General features: G+C 51.4%; 2 protein-coding genes across 2 annotated transcripts; both read right to left on the minus strand.

Moving 5' to 3' along the window:
- Nucleotides 1-9,318: 9,318 nt before the first annotated feature.
- Nucleotides 9,319-10,332, minus strand: LOC135395876 (uncharacterized). The gene has a single exon (XM_064626964.1). It carries the CDS (start codon nucleotides 10,330-10,332, stop codon nucleotides 9,319-9,321), a length of 1,014 nt encoding a protein of 337 aa, XP_064483034.1.
- A 1,767-nt stretch (nucleotides 10,333-12,099) lies between these two features.
- On the minus strand, nucleotides 12,100-14,335 carry LOC135395877 (uncharacterized). Its single transcript, XM_064626965.1, has 3 exons — nucleotides 13,349-14,335; nucleotides 13,157-13,255; nucleotides 12,100-13,092 (listed from the first exon to the last, which is right to left on the minus strand). Exons 1-3 carry the CDS (start codon nucleotides 14,333-14,335, stop codon nucleotides 12,100-12,102), a joined length of 2,079 nt encoding a protein of 692 aa, XP_064483035.1.
- Between the last annotated feature and the right edge of the window lie 2,439 nt (nucleotides 14,336-16,774).

A 16,774-nucleotide genomic window follows, 5' to 3' on the forward strand; every position in this document is an offset into this window, starting at 1 on the left:
TACAGACATCATATTTGTGTTGCACCTACAGTTCTGTTGCACTTCAGCAAGGTTCCAGATGCTCTAAAACAAAACTTCACCACATAACACGCTCGTAGTGGTTGGTCACGAGCGTGTTATGCTGTCAAGTTTTGTTTCCAGAGTCCACAAGGACGCAGTACTGTGTTGCTCGTTTAAAGGGGCTATGAACTCTACCAAGCTAGCCCGCCTAGGTCCGTATGTTCACCACATATAGCACGCTCTTAGCCAACCATCATCCCGACTGACAACGTTCTCGCCCTTGATTTGTTGATAACGGGAGGCGGAGCCTATTATGTAACCATTATGTACGACTGCAAAATAGGCTCCGCCTCCCGTTTTCAACAAATCAGGGAGGACAACGTTGTCATTCGGGATGATGGTTTGCTAGGAGCCACAAACAACTTTATTTTGAGAGGAAGAGTGGGGAGGCGATACTCTACCCCATTGCTGGTGGGGATGCAGGGAATAAAATAATGAGCCCCTTCACAATAACGATCGAAGTCCGATTGTGTCCAGAAATGTCAAAACAGCTTTGAGCGCAGACGGAGGCGTGCTGGGCTGGATTGGGCCAGGGACCAAGCAATTTCGATAGGGAGAAGGCGCGAGAGTCCAGCTGACTAAGAGACTCGGAGAGTGCGGTTCGGGAAGGTTGGTAGTGGGGGCAATGAAGAAGAATGTGCTCCAGATCCTCAAGAGCACCACAGTGGCAGCAGGCGGGAGAGACAACTTTTGTCTCAAGCGGTAACGCCACTGAGCTGTAAAGGCCACATGGAGGCGCATTCGGTGGATTAATGCAGCATCTTGACGAGAGGTGTTTCGTGGCATGCGGAAAGCGAGCGTTGGATCAACTCTGCTCAACATAGATGGGGGGAGAATGTCGGTTGTCCATTGGCGGGAAGCCAGGGGTGTCACGAGGCGTCGAAGAATGGGACGGCGGTCTCCTCTGAGCAGAGCAATACTGGTCCGTGTCCGATACGAGAGTGCTGCTTCTGCGGCGCTGTCGGCCTGCTCGTTCCCCACGACACCACAATGGGCTGGAACCCACTGGGGAACTAGCCTGTGGCCTGCTGCGTAGACAGTGTGGTAAGCCATTAACACATCTGTGACTAGGGGTGCGGATGGGCCTCGTATGCCGGAAATTGCAATAGCTTGAAGTGCAAATTTGGAGTCTGTGAAGACTGCCCATTCCCGCGGGGTAAAATCAGTGATGTGTTGTAGGAAGGAAAGGATGGCATAGAGTCCCGCAGCTAGTGAGGAGGTTGGATGTGAAAGGCGTCGTCCTTGCACTACGCCTTCGGATGGTATGACGAGTGCTGAGGCGGATTTGTTGTTGCGGGATGCGCCATCTGTATATGCTGCCGTAAACGTAGAAACTTCTCGTCTACCAGAGCATGAAAATGGGCTCGGAGGACTTGAGGGGGGACCTGATCTCTGCTGTCCAGAAGGTTCGGAGGTTCTGTCCAGAAGGTTGCTAGGAGCGTGCTATGTGGTGAAGTTCATTTTTAAGAGTGTAGAGCAGAACGTTATGTGTACCTCCGCGTTGGCGTCTGATTGGGTGCTACAATTCTTCCAATGACGTAACAATGGATAGAGGTATCTGGATGGCGGTACGCCTACTCGCCCGTATCCGAAAAAAAAAGCGAGGTTGTGTATTAAGGCTGCACACGTTATGAAGGAGAAGTATTGAACAAGAACTTGTAAATAGAAAAATGCGAAGCGTAGAAGAACAATATTACACCTATTACACCCGTAACTAAATACCTGCAGAGTGGAGTTCCTACCTCCTTTAAGGGTTGTCACTGTTCTTGACGGTGTTTCTTTCAGCGTCACGATCTTGTAACTAACGTAATTCGCACGGTAGACGAGTACGGGTGTCTTGATTAATCTGCATGGTTTCTGAGATTCGTCAGTGCTGTAGGTTGTGTCGTAGCAGCTACATGCATTGCTACCTCAGCTACCTTAGTGGTAGCTTCCCCCTCGGCGGGACAGTCGACTCTACAGACGTCCCGAACTAAAATCCCCAAAGGGTCATTGCTGTTTCTCTGTCGCTAAATATGGTACCCCTTGACTCCACAGCTCACAGCATACGTGTTCAGGGGCGTAGCCAGAAATTTTGTTGGGGGCGGGGGGCGGGGCCCATAAGGAAAAATAAAAAGCTGGCTGACAAGTGTCAAAGTGCATGACAATCTGCGCACTATTAATTAAATACTTTTCTTTATTGTCTTGAGAGCTGAGAGAGCCGGCTCCTGTTCAAATAATATGGGTGATAGTAAATGGAGTAGTTATGGTCATCAGCTTTCAAAAGAGCGTGAACAAGAATTGGCCAAGGCGGACCACAATTAGGGACGACACAGACACGTAAGCCTCAACCGCCCAGAAATTAACGAATTCAAACAACTCAGGGAATAGAGGCGATTCCTGGCGTCAGCACCTTTTTTCCCTGGATTGTTTAATTTCAAAAGAAGTATGTCACTTTGAGAAAACTCGAACTGAAACCTTAGATAGATAGATACTGTTAAAGAGGTCAAGGAAACGAACTCGGCTAAAGCGGAATTGACGAGCGCTATTAAAAGTCAACAAATTGAACTGTGCCCACAGTGTCTGGTTATTTATGCCCGGTCATTGTCTCGAAAAATGATCGAGCATCGCGGTCTTCCGAACATTTTCTAGAAGCGTCTCGACCACTGGAGACAGTGAGGAGAGAAATTTCGCGTGCAAACAGAATGTGCTACTCTAGGACGAGAAATAAAGAGTAATACGAGGGTGGTTCCATAAGTTTCCGGCCCGAGGTAGAAAATGCGCGCGAATTTGAAAATGCGATTAAGGACGCGTGGCGCCATCTGTTGGAGGGCCAGAGAACCACCCTCAACCTTCTCCATGCTTTTGTCGGTTGGAGAGTGGCATTTCAAACAGCCAGGGTGCACTCTTCAGTTAAAATGGAAAAAATCGAGTATCCGCGCTGTGACAAAGTTCTTGACAAAAGAGGGACTTTCGCCTAAAGAAATTAAGGCGCGACTGGACAACGTATACAGGGAAGCCTCTCCGTCGTACACAACGGTAAAAGACTGGGCTAAGCAGTTTCGACTGGGGCGAGAGTCCATTGAAGATGATCCACGCGATGGTCGTCCAGTGGAAGTGGTGACACAAGAAAATTTGTCTCTTGTCGAGGAGGAAGTGCTGAGCGACAGGCGTCTGAAAGTGAAGGAAATCTGAGAAAGGCTGGAGCTTTCCAAAACAACCGTTTTTCGCATCATCGGCAAGGGCCTTCACATGAAAAAGGTCAATGCGAGATGGGTGCCACGACTTCTCTCGTCAGTTCAAAAGCAACAGCGCGTCGTCTGTGCCAAAGAGTTTTTGGAGCTCTGTCTAGAGAAAGAAGAAGAAATATTGAAGTCAATTGTCACAGGGGATGAGACTATGGTGCTCTACTATGATCCCTTTTCGAAAAAGGAGTCGATGGAGTGGCACAAACCAGGAGAAGCACCCCCAAGAAAAGCCAAGGTCACACAATCCACAAAGAAGATCATGGCAACAATATTTTGGGATTGTCACGGGATCCTCCTCATCGACTTCAAAGAGAGGAACACCACAGTGAATGCGACTTATTATGCTTCACTCCTGCACCGACTGCGAGACGCCATCAAGGACTGTTCAAGGACTGTGCTTCTGTTGCCAAGGCTGCACTGAAGGAGTGCGGCTTTGAAGAAAACCAGCACCCACCCTACAGTCCAGACTTGGCACCGAGTGACTACTTCCTGTTCTCAAACTTGAAGGGGGATCTCAGAGGACGGAGATTTCAAAATGATAGTGAGGTGCAAGAGGCAGTTTTCCAGCATTTTGCGGACAGAACTTCGGACTATTTTTTCAATGGTATAAGAATGCTGGTTGAAAGGTGTCAAAAGTGCATCGAAGTTAAGGGTGACTGTGTCGAAAAGTGATACACTTGTTTCGTCTCTATGACTATTAAAAGTTGGTCGGGCCGGAAACTTATGGAACCACCCTTGTATATCCTTCAACAGTTGCAGTACCAGGCACTCATGCTTGGACACCGGAACAAAGAAACTGCTTATTATTTTCCGAGGTCCGGACATCGTATAAGCGACAGTATGATACCAATGACAATTCACAAGACATTCACACACGATGATAACGGCACTGCTACTTTTCCAATTCCTCCTCGATAATTCTGCCCATTGGACAAAGAAGACGTATCATATGCCATCTCTGGCGCGAAAGATTGCCGAATTGAAGAGCTCGAAGCATTTTATTGTTTATTTTCCTTTGACCGAAGCTGCCCTGTTCCCTCCTATTTTAAGACTGCAGTGCAGTAACATAGGGAGAAAAATACAATACTTCGGGTGGGGTTCTATGGAAACTTCCACTTAGGAGGAGGATTTCACTCTCGTTCTCCTCATCCCACATGCACTACCAAAGATACAAGTTCGTGTGGACCTGAACCCCCCCCCCCCCACACACACACACGTAAAAAATAAAAGAAAAGAAGAAGAGAAAGGCGGCACAAATGTTTTATGGCTCTATTTCCTTGTTTTTGCAGACCCCGTCACTTGAGAGGTGGCGAGTTGGGACAGGAAGTCAAACCGCGAAATTCGGAACTGGCCGATGGGGCAATGTAGGTCTAGAGTTAGAGATTTGAAAATGACAAAACAAAACACGACATCGTCATCTGGGGAGCAGCCCCGTAGGACGGCGAGAGGAGAACGTTGGAGATCATGGAGATGGCCCGGAGAGACAAGCACAGGGCCAAGCTTGAAATAGGCGACAGACACCAACAAAGCTATTGAATGAGATTAGAATAAAAGCAATTACAGTCATGTCTCGATTATCCGGACACCTCGGGAGTCGTCCCTTTTCAACCGGATAACGGATTTCCGGATAATCGAACCAAGCAAACTTCCGGGGAAACCCAAGAAATTTGGGAGACCTCGTTACAGCCCCAGAAAAGAAAACAAGGAAAATATCGTTTCTTCAAGAATTCATGCGAAGTGAGCTGCTTGAAATAAGTAGGCATGCGTGTGACAGAATTTTGGTCACAGCCACGGCAGCCGCTGCGTCGCCCTGCTGTCCAAAGAAGGGTGATGTCTCACGGAGTCCCGCGCACATGTTTTTGTCCTTTTGAAAATGCCTTTAGCATAGGCCAAAAGACAGGCGATGCTTAAGGACGGCCTGGACATGACGTTCACATGTGGATTTCTTGTGCCTGGTGAGAACAGGGCACCTCTTCTGCTTATCTTGTGTCTGCACATACCAAAAGCGAGTGACCTCTGAAGAAAGGGGAGTCAAACAGTACAGAATGCCTCGGTGAGATGTGACCCTTTTCCGGAGTAATGCGAATACAGCACATGCCAGGGACAGAGGACGTTGACACTTCTCCGGACAAGCGAATCAGAATGACCTATGTCCTGGAAGGTCGTTCCCCGTACTTGCTATCCGGATACGGATCACGAATTCCGGATGACCGAAGCAAAATTCAATGATAGCAGGTTCGTTCCCGGTAATACAGCCCGGATAACGAGTTTTCCGGGCATCTGAACTCCGGATAAGCGGGACATGACTGTATAATACTTTATTCACCAAAGTGCGAAATGGGAATGAGCAAAAACCCGCAGAATGCTACTTCACGAGGATCGTCTCGCATACAGTAGTGCGGCATCGACAAGAAAACAATGATAACTATGCTAATTGCTACTAAAATTTTTTCGCCGCCTACATTTCGGGAGAGGGGGGGGGGGAGCTAAAGCCCCCCAGGCCACCCCTGGCTACGCCCCTGTACGTCTTGCCTGCTTGTTGTCGTAAGTCTTCGAGAAAACTCAAAAGATGAGTACCCGATAACGGTTTTCAAGAATGAGGTAGTAGGATCTCGTCAAAATGTAACCTGTGGGTTTTCTGGGCGCCTCAGCATTCTGAACTTGCTGGCGAGCGTCACCAAAGACCGCGATGAGTCAACAAAGTCAACAACCATTGCGATGATAGAGACGATGCGTTGCATACCAGGTGGTTTCCTCCACTGTCTCCATGTGTTCTCTTTCGCGATGAGTAGATTGATACCGTTGTCCTTTTCCACTCGTCGCTCACTACATCCAATCCAAGGTACGTTTTCACCTTTTACCTTTACCTTGCTGCAGGGTCTTATTCATAAGATAACCACAACATTCAGCTTCTTCCGTTACTGTTCATTATAATAACTGGGGTTAAGTTTCTCGTGAGCTGAGCAACAACAACTTTATTTCAATGATGATTGGGGAGCTTCATCGCCAGGGGCAATGCTCTACCCTATTGCTGGCGGTAATGTGGTCAAATATGTGGCAAAGGTGCCACGGAAGAAACAGCCGACAACCAGCTAGTTCTGTGTCAGAACTGAAAGGTGATTTAATTCCAGTGTCGACAATGAGGCGGTATCCCGCAATGCGATCGCGAATGATGAAGAGACGGCTGGAAACAGGGCCAGGACCACTTGCCCCCATCAGGGGTCGGCCCGTTGGTTTTCCTGCCACGCACAGGGCGGGATACAGTGCTGGGCACGATGGCGAAAGCGGTGGTGGTACCAGCAGAGACGAGCCCCCGTCTGGGTGGCATCGCGAGGTGTTGGGGCAGCGGGCGAAGGGGTGCGGCACAATGAGGATCTCGAAGCAGAACGGCGACGAAGCCTTGGGCGCTGGGAAGTAGTAAGGGACTGCAAGGCGTCCGTAAGTTGCTCCAGTCGTTGTTCGAGCCGATCTAATCGCGATGCTTGGGACGTCGTAGCCGCAGCAAGGGTAGGCGGCTGTTGCTGAGGTGCGGAGTAGTCGGCAATTCGGTCTGCCAACGAAGCGAGCCTGTTCAACGTTAGGTCCTCAGAGCCAACCAAAACCATTCGCATTGCCTGGGGGAGCCTCTGGAGAAACAGCTCACGCAAAAGGGGCTGTTGAAGAGTCCCCGAGAAGTTGTCTCATCAGGTGCAACATTTGCGAAGGCTTCCTGTCGCCCAAGTCTTCCTCGTTAAGCAGCTGTTGGAGTCGCGCGCGTTCAGACACCTCCATTCGCTTGAAGATGGCGGCCTTCAGAACGTCATAAGCGCGTTCAACAGGAACCGTAGCGAGCCCGTCATCCAACTCCGCCGCGATTTCCGGAGGGAGGCCAGCAAGGATGTGAAAATATTTTGACTGCTGGGATTGGATGTGCCGCAGATGAAACTGGCCCTCCACTTGCCGGAACCAGGAACGAGAGTTTTGTCGCCAAAAGGGAGGTAGGCGGAGGGGCGTAGCAGCCGTCGAGATCGCAGGATCGTCTGCGCGCAAGGCACGGTCCTCAGCCGATGGGTCAGTCATGGGAGACGGGACTGCCCCAGTGGGTGGATCCATTAGCTCAGAAGCGCGTATGTCCAAACGCGGGTCACCAGAAATCTGGCAAAGGTGCCACGGAAGAAAGAGCCGACAACCAGCTAGTTCTGTGTCAAAACTGAAAGGCGCTCCAGCGTAATTCCAGGCGCTCGCGCTCGGGTCAGCTGAGCGCTCGTCGTCGCTCGCTCCAGCGTCTTTAGGCGGCGAAGATGCTACAAATACAATGTCGCCTCACAGAGAGGGCCGAAGTCCTACGGTGTACCAAACGTTTAAAAGCGCTTTTAGGGCAGAGGGGTTGGTGGACTGGATTTCGTCATGGCTCGTAAGCTGAGTCAGCCCATTGAGTCACCCTATAGTGTTCCTTGTCCATGCCTTATGTGTTTATAACTTACTGTCAAGGAGTTTGTATGCATGAGCATGGACAGAAGGATCTTCCTCTTCACACCGGGTCGTAGCTCTGGTGATCCAGCGCAGGTACTCCCCTGCTCAGTCATCATTACATGTTTATCATCGTGTCCGGGTCACAAATTCTGGAGCTACATAACGACGACCACACAGTCTCAGGCAGAAATTTGAGCTCGAACCCAAGTGGATGCACTTGGGATTTCAGCTCAAATTTCTGCCCGGGGTGGTAAGGCCAGACATCAAATTACAATCTTTACTGTCATGGATAATGTGCGCATGAACATGAACAGAAGGAGCTTCCTATTCTGCCACTGGGTCGCAGCTCTGGTGATTCAACACAGTTACTCCCATGCTGAGTCAAGCATTGTTTATCATCACGTCCGGGTCGCCAATTGTGGATCTACATAACGACGACCACAAGGGCAGACATCAAATGACGATCTTTACTGTCATGGATAATGTGCGCATGAACATGAACAAAAGGAACTTCCTATTCTGCCACTGGGCCGTAGCTCTGGTGATTCAAACACACTTACTCCCACGCTGAGTCAAGCATTGTTTATCATTACGTCCGGGTCGCCAATTGTGGATCTACATAACGACGACCACAAGGGCAGACATCAAATGACGATCTTTACTGTCATGGATAATGTGCGCATGAACATGAACAAAAGGAACTTCTTATTCTGCCACTGGGTCGTAGCTCTGGTGATTCAACACAGTTACTCCCATGCTGAGTCAAGCATTGTTTATCATCACGTCCGGGTCGCCAATTGTCGATCAACATAACGACGACCACACAAAGGGCAGACATCAAATGACGATCTTTACTGTCAAGGATCATGTGCACATGAGCATGAACAGAATGATCTTCCTCTCTCTGCCACCGGGTTGTAGCTGTGGTGGTTCAGCACAGGTCCTCCCCTGTTCAGTCAAGCGTTATGTTTATCATCACGTTTGGGTCATCAATTGTGGAGCTACATAGCGACGACCACACTAAGGTCAGACATCAAATGACGATCTTTACTGTCAAGGATCAGATCCGCATGAGCATGAACAGAAGGATCTTCCTCTTCTGCCACCGGGTGGTAGCTGTAGTGATTCAGCACAGGTATTCCCCTTCTCAGTCAAGCGTTGTTTATCACCACGTTCGGGTCACCAATTGTGGATCTACATAACGACGACCACACTAAGGGCAGACGTCAAATGACAATCTTTACTGTCATGGATAATGTGCGCATGAACATAAACAAAAGGAACTTCCTATTCTGCCACTGAGTCGTAGCTCTGGTGATTCAAACACAGTTACTCCCACGCCGAGTCAAGCATTGTTTATCATCACGTCCGGGTCGCCAATTGTGGATCTACATAACGACGACCACACTAAGGGCAGACATCAAATGACGATCTTTACTGTCATGGATAATGTGCGCGTGAACATGAAAAGAAGGAGCTTCCTATTCTGCCACTGGGTCGTAGGTCTGGTGATCAAGCACAGGTTATTACGCGCTAATCGCAATCGCATGCGCCTAGTCGCCCATCGTCCTCCTCTAAGTTATGCAACATCATCCCGCGCCGGGACTTGGGGCGCGTCAACTTCGAGGCGACAAAGCCTTTGGACGGGTCGGACGATTGATGACCCGTTGGCCAGGCGCAGCGAGCATGCCCGTACGATGCCGTCTCGCCCTCGTATGACGCTTGACACGCGAGCCAACTTCCAAAACGATGGACGGACATGGTCTTCTTGCACTTGCACGACGTCGCCTTCCCTCAGTTGAGTCTCGGACACTGCTGGCGAGGTGGTTGCGTGCGCTGACCGCAGCTGAAGGAGGTATTCGCGCGTCCAGCGCTTCCAGAACTGCTTCCTTGCCTGTTGAATGACACGAAAACTGAGCCGCAGGTCGTTCTGGCGTGATGCATCGGTAGCGAATTCATCAGGCAAAGCCACTGCTCGTTTCCCTAACAGAAAGTGGGATGGGGTGAATGGCTCAAGCTCTCCGGGATCAGCTCCAATATGCGTGAGTGGGCGGGAGTTGACGATGGCTTCTACTTCACAGAGTGTCGTAGTCAACTGCTCAAATGTGAGGTGCTTTCTCCCAAGGCAGCGTCTTAGGGCTTCCTTCACAGTTCGTATGAGCCGTTCCCACCAGCCTCCCCACCAAGGAGCTCGCTCAACAATGAATCGCCAGGCGATGCGATGCTGGGTGGCAAAGTCTAGTACATCTCTTGCGCTAACCAGGGAGAGGAGAGACGAGCATTTGCGAAAGGTGCGAGCGTTGTCGGAAAAGATGAAGGAGGGTATCCCACGCCTAGAGATGAACCGTCGGAAGGCAAGCAGGAAATCAGGCACGCTCATAGAGGACACAAGTTCGAGGTGGACGGCCCTTGTGACACCGCACGTGAAAAGGGCTACGTACGTCTTGGGAGAAGCGGACCTTGAGATATAGAGCGGTCCCGCGAAATCTACGCCGACAACTGTGAATGGATTTGCCGGCGTTATACGCTCCCGAGGGAGAGGTGACACTAGAGCTGTCTCAAGGTCGCCCTTAGTCTGCGGCAGGTCAAGCATGAGCGAAGGACACGCCTTGTGGTTTGCCGTCCGCGGACAACCCAAAATGTGCTTCGGACCTCGGCGATGGTGTCTTGCACGCCGGCGTGTAGCAAGCGCTGGTGGGTGTCGAGTATGATGAGCTCCGTGAATCGATGCTTAGGGGGTAGGAGGATGGGATGCTTGATCTGGTACGAATCTTGAAGTTGGTGAAGACGACCGCCGACGCAGTATTCCGGAGGCGTCGAGAAATGGCTGGAAAACACGTACCGACGAAGATGCCGCAGCAACACTGCCGTGTCTGAGCGCCAAGATGTCGTCCCGAAAGGCTTCGGTTTGGACATGTGAGACCCATATGGTTTCGGCGTGTCGAAGCTCTTCGGACGTAAGTGGACCCGTTGTACACGGTTGGCGGGGCCTACTATTGCGGACGAACCTAGCGCACCAAGCCGTAACTCGGAGAAGTCGAGAGAGGGTGCTGTAAGCTGAGAGGTCCATCCAGTTCTGCGTAGCCGACACTGGATGAACGGACCACTTCGGTATCGGGAGCTTCCGGTGCAGCGCTCACCGTCATGCAGGTGTCGTTGACATTTGGGTCTGGGATGGTAGGAGGGCCGTTATCGCCTGCGGACAGCCAGGGAGGACCACTCCACCACAGCAGGCTGTTCCGTAGGCACCTGGCGGAGATGCCGCGGGTCACTAGGTCTGCGGGGTTGTCGCGTCCGTTGCAGTGCCGCCATTGTTCTGGTCGTGAAGACGATAAGATTTTTGCCACCATCGACTTGACAAAGGAGGGGCGAGTGTTCGCGTCGCACTGAATCAATTGGAGCGCGATGCTTGAATCCGTCCAGAAGTGAATGGGGGCAACCTTTAAGGCTTCTACCGTCAAGATATGGCGATAAAGACGCGTGGACAGCAGGCATGCCAGCAGTTCGAGACGCGGCAACGAGAGTTCTTGCAATGGAGCTAGGCGGGCTCTCGCTAAAAGCAACTGCGTAGAAGTCGTGCCGTTATTGGGGCGGCTGCGAACGTATAATGTTGTGCCGTAGGCCTTGGGACTAGCGTCGGCGAAGCAATGCACATCAAGCAGGGCCTTGCTCTTCGGAAAGACGCTACGCGGCAGGTGCAGCGCATCGATGTCTGACAGTTCAGCCTTCCATTTCTCCCAGACCACAAGGTCTTCCGTTGCGAACTCAGCGTCCCATGGCAACGACTTGCGCCATAAATTTTGAAACAGGAGCTTGACGGTTACGATGAAGGGTGCGAGATAGCCGAGCGGGTCATAGATGAGGGATAATGTCTTGAGCACCGTACGTTTCGTAGGAGGATGGGACGCAGACAACGTGAGTGCTCGTTCCCGTCCTATCTGTGTCCCGTTCCCACAACAAGCCCAGCACCTTGATCGTTGCGTTGCCATCGGATGCGTTGTCGTAGGAAACCTCGTCAAACAGAAACCGCTCGCGAAGTGCAGATGAATTTGAGGTCCATTTCCGTATATCCATACCGGCTTCCTGGAGTATGTCAATGGTGTCGCGATACACTTGAAGGGCGTCGGGCTCTGACGCGCATCCCACAACCAAATCGTCGACGTAAAACCCTGTACGAAGCCGAGGAACCGTCATCGGGTATCGAGAGGCCACGGAAGCGAGATGATGCTATAACGTTGCCGCCAGCAAGAAAGGGCTGGATGTGACGCCGAAGGGGACCCTGGTCATGTGCCACTCCTCAATCTGCGGGCTCTCATGGGCGGCGACGTCCTGCACCCATAGGAAGCGGAGGAGATCTCTATCATCTGTTCGAATACTGATTTGTAGATACGCCTTTCTTATATCTGCCGTGAGGACGACGGTGCTGCAGCGAAACACTAGTAATAGATGTATGAGGTCGGCGTTCAGCTTGGGTCCTTTCATGAGGAGACGGTTGGCCGGGGCAGTGAGACGAGGCATCGAAGACGACGCGACGCTTTGTCGTTACGGCGTCTTTCCGGATCACGGCGTGATGGGGCATGTAGTACACGTTGTCGGTTTGGTTCGAAACATCAGCAACCCGTTCGGCATGACCCTCGTCAAAGTATTCCCGAATGACGGAATCGTAATTGAGAAGTAGCTGCGGGGAAGAACGAAAACGCCGCAACTGCGCGACCAGCCGCTGCGCCGCCGTTACCCGGTTGTTTGCTTCGGCTGGAAGTCCAGAGCCCTTAACCATAAGTGGAACCACATAGCGGCCATTACGCTTTTCTACTTGACTTGAGAAGCAAAGTGAGGCGACGGAGTCGTCGTCGCCGGCAACGTGGTCGGCAATACCGAGGGCGTCCAGACGCCACATCTCTGACGGGTCAATACTCTCGAAGTGATCCTGATCTTCGTGTGCGAGGAAGAAAACTGACACCAACGATGATATCGTTCCACGGACGTTCTGTACAATCCATCCGAAGATGGTTTCAACGGCTATGAGGTCGGCAGCGAGGCGTTCGACATGACCGGTGACTACCTTCCAATATTGGTCTGCTCCCACCAACACTCCAATCTCTGCGGTGTGACATGTGTCGGCAAATGGCAAGCCGCGCTCTTGCATCACCCTGATTGTCTTGATGCCCAATGGAGGAACAACGACGTGGCAAAGGTCGTCGACGCAAAGAGCCGTTAAGTCGACAACGGAGTCGCTTTCGAAGAGGGATTCGAGGCGCACCGTGACCTGCTCGCAGCGGTAATGCTTGGGATGCGTCGCCGCAAATGAGAATACAGACAAATTCTCTTCACCCTCGACCTCGCACCTCAGCTGCTGCAAAAGGTCACGTCGAATCAACGTCTGCTGGCTTCCGGTGTCGAGGAGGATGCGAACTTGCCTTCTGCCCGCCGGGCCAGACGCCCAGACTGTAGCAGTTTGCAGCCGAGCAATTCCCCCAGTATTCTGCAGACTTGAGGCTAGTGATGTCGTAGTACGGCTGAGGGGTTGCGGAGTCGAATTCTGCCTCCCCGATTGAGAAACGGGTGTCTCGCTGGTGCGCTGCGGAGCATCACGCCTCTGGATGTCGCACAGTACAGAAAGGTGCCGGCCGTGGCAATTGGCGCAGGACAACAGCGCTGCCGTTCTGCACAGTCTCGAAGGATGACCAGGTTTCCCGCATCGAAAACATCTGCCTGTCCGGCTTCTTGTCGGCGGTGGGCAAATAGACGGTACAGGACTGAAGCGGGTGATCGGTGGACCCACACAACGGGCACGAGTCACACGGTGGGCGAGAACTCGAACGTAGTTGATGATCCATTAGCCCCGGAGAACGCCCGCTCGTCGCTGCTAGGGCTGAGGCAGTCGCCGGGCTAGGGAGAATGCTTGGACTTCGGCTCGGACGCTGGTTGGCCTGACCGGTTGCACGAGTTAAGGCAACTTCTTCCCGCGTCTCGACTTGGACTTTGAGAAAGGAGATAAGAGCCTCGACGTTTTCCGTCGGCGTATCTACTGCGCCACCTCCTCCGCGGTCTCGACGTGAGGCATCGGTAGCATCGTCGCCGCCGCGTTCTCGACGTGAGGCATCGGTCGCATCTACCCTTCGTTGACGAAAGAGCACACAAAGATCCTCGGGAAGGCACCGCGTGATGACGCGTTCATGGATAACAGCGTAGTGCTCCTTGGGAACGTCCAACGCCGCCAACGCAGACGTGCGAAAGGAGACCTGGTCAAGCAGATGCCTTAACTGGGACACCTGTCCAGAACAATTCACCGGACGAAGAGCTAGTAGCGCGTCGATGTGCTCGGACGTCAATAAACCTGGCCGGCCGTACCTGTGCTTGAGGGCCGCGATGGCGGTGGGGTAATTGTCCCCATTGATGCGTATGCCTTCGATAGTGCGCCTCGCGTCGTCGACGAGGTAGGACGCTAGATACTTGAACTTCTCGACAGCGGCTAGCGCCTGGTTGGAATGAATTGACACGTCGAAATGCTCCCAAAATTGTTGCCATTCCTGAAGTTTGCCGGAGAACTTTGGGATCTGGAGGGTTCCACCTCGGGTTCGTTTAAGGCGTTCCATGGCTGGCTGCTGGAGCTTTCGGAGTAATCTGGCTTCGATGTGGAGGGCGGGGGGATCCCGGGTTTCGGCACCAAATTGTATTACGTAATGAGTCAGACCGACCGAAGCTCCAGGTGACCAACACCAACAAGGTTTAATCCACAAGTGCCCCGAATCCCAACTCGAGCCAGGAGCCGCGCGCTAATCGCAATCGCATGCCCATCGTCCTCCTCTAAGTTATGCAACACAGGTACTCCCCTGCACAGTCAAGCATTATGTTTATCATCACGTTCGGGTCGCCAATTGTGGATCTCCATAACGACGACCACAAGGGCAGACATCAAATGACGATCTTTACTGTCATGGATAATGTGCGCATGAACATGAACAGGAGTATCTGCCTCTTCTGCCACCGGGTCGCAGCTGTGGTGATCAGGCATAGGTACTCCCCTGCTCAGTCAAGCATTATGTTTATCATCACGGGTCACCAATTGTGGAGCTACATAAAAGAGACCACACGAGGTAATTCCGCAGACACCAATTCACGGTCTTTACTGTCAAGGATCATGTGCGCATGAGCATGAACAGAAGGTTCTTCTTCTTCTGCACCGGGTCGTAGCTGTGGTGATTCAGCACAGGTCTTCCCCTGCTCAGTCAAGCGTTGTTTATCATCATGTTCGGGTCACCAATTGCGGAGCTACATAACGACGACCAGACTAAGGTCAGACATCAAATGACGATCTTTACTGTCATGAATAATGCGCGCATGAACATGAACAGAAGGATCTCCTATTCTGCCACTGGGTCGTAGCTCTGGTGATCAAGCACAGGTGCTCCCCTGCTCTGTAAAGCATTGTTTATCATCACGTCCGGGTCACCAATTGTGGAACTACATAGTGACGACAACACTAAGTTATACATCAAATGACGATCTTTACTGTCAAGGATCATGTGCGCATGAGCATGAACAGGAGGATCTGCCTCTTCTGCCACCGGGTCGCAGCTGTGGTGACCAAGCATAGATACTCCCCTGCTCAGTCAAGCATTATGTTTATCATCACGTTCGGGTCACCAATTGTGGAGCTACATAAAAGAGATCACACGAGGTAATTCCGCAGACACCAATTCACGGTCGGATCATGTGCGCATGAACATGAACAGAAGGAGCTTCCTATATGCCACTGGGTCGTAGCTGTGGTGATGCAGCACAGGTCCTCCCCTGCTCAGTCAAGCGTTGTTTATCATCATGTTCGGGTCACCAATTGCGGAGCTACATAACGACGACCAGACTAAGGTCAGACATCAAATGACGATCTTTACTGTCATGAATAATGCGCGCATGAACATGAACAGAAGGATCTCCTATTCTGCCACTGGGTCGTAGAAGATCAGTCAGAAATATATACATATTTCTGAAGCCACCGGTCCGGTCAACGCATGTTTATTTCAGTTGATTGTACTTAAGAAGAAACATCTTTTCAAATACGCCATCTTCTAACGATCGTCTGTTTGGTCTGAGTAGCAGATTCGCAAACGAAAACAATCGTTCAACCGGCGCGGACGAACATAAATTAGTGTTGAATTTTAAGAAAACACTCTTAACTGATGGGTAGTCGTCCAACATGGACAAGTCTACGCGCTTGTCATCGAGGTACATGAGGACTTCCAACTTCGCCCGGCACAGTGCACAGCTCTCAGGGCATTCTCTCGCGGGACGCAGGTGTGTGTGTCTATAATCCTTTTTTTTCTGCCTTACTTTCTGACCCACCGACCCTGGCTCCATTCTATGATATGACCCCCAAGGGCTCCGGGTTGTTCACCCAGAATGGAGAAGTTTCTCAGAAATTTGAGTCAGCCAGCTCCTGTGATCGTCCCTTTGTTGCACGTGAAGTGTGATCCTCTGTTGGCAGAACTAGGTCGTGTTCGTAGGACTGGAATGGTACCGAAAGCATACACGTGTAAGACCCATCACCTCGGGATTTTTTGTATTATAATACGTAATACAAATACTCTAAAGTATTACGGTAACGGTATTATAATACAATGTATTTGTAATACTGCCCAGCCCTGCGTACAAACCGGTCCGAATCCGGGAGTCTCCCGGATGAATCGGGGGAGTTGGCAGGTATGTCTTATGCACGTCTGTGTGCCTGGTGGTTTGCTGGGGGTCTCGCCTTGCGCGACTGTCTGCGGTGCATATCGTGGCGAGGGCGGGATCCTCAAACGTTTCAAAATGCAAAGATTAAAACCTTCATAATGTTTCAAAATGCAGAAGATTAAATAATGTGAAAGCATAGCTCACAGAAGCTCGGCTCGACTCAGGCCCGAGAACTTTCAGAACTCGTGCCCGGCCCGATCCCGCAGGCAAAACGATATTCAGGCCAGATTTCAGCCCGCTGACGGGAGGGCCAGGTTCGGGTTTGCAGGCCAGCGCGGTCCTTTGCTGCGCCCTAAGCTGCA

The sequence above is a fragment of the Ornithodoros turicata genome, chromosome 5 (assembly GCF_037126465.1).
Source record: "Ornithodoros turicata isolate Travis chromosome 5, ASM3712646v1, whole genome shotgun sequence".
Taxonomy (NCBI): Eukaryota; Metazoa; Arthropoda; class Arachnida; order Ixodida; family Argasidae; genus Ornithodoros; species Ornithodoros turicata.

What these genes read in the sequence shown, in the direction of transcription:
- LOC135395876 (XM_064626964.1), bottom strand. Translation starts at nt 10,332, where the DNA reads ATGCTTGACCTGCCGCAGACTAAGGGCGACCTTGAGACAGCTCTAGTG.
- LOC135395877 (XM_064626965.1), bottom strand. Translation starts at nt 14,335, where the DNA reads ATGGAACGCCTTAAACGAACCCGAGGTGGAACCCTCCAGATCCCAAAG. An exon ending in GGCCGGCACCTTTCTGTACT is followed by an intron (nt 13,256 to 13,348) that starts GTGCGACATCCA and finishes GCAACCCCTCAG; the next exon opens with CCGTACTACGACATCACTAG. An exon ending in TCTGGCCCGGCGGGCAGAAG is followed by an intron (nt 13,093 to 13,156) that starts GCAAGTTCGCAT and finishes GACCTTTTGCAG; the next exon opens with CAGCTGAGGTGCGAGGTCGA.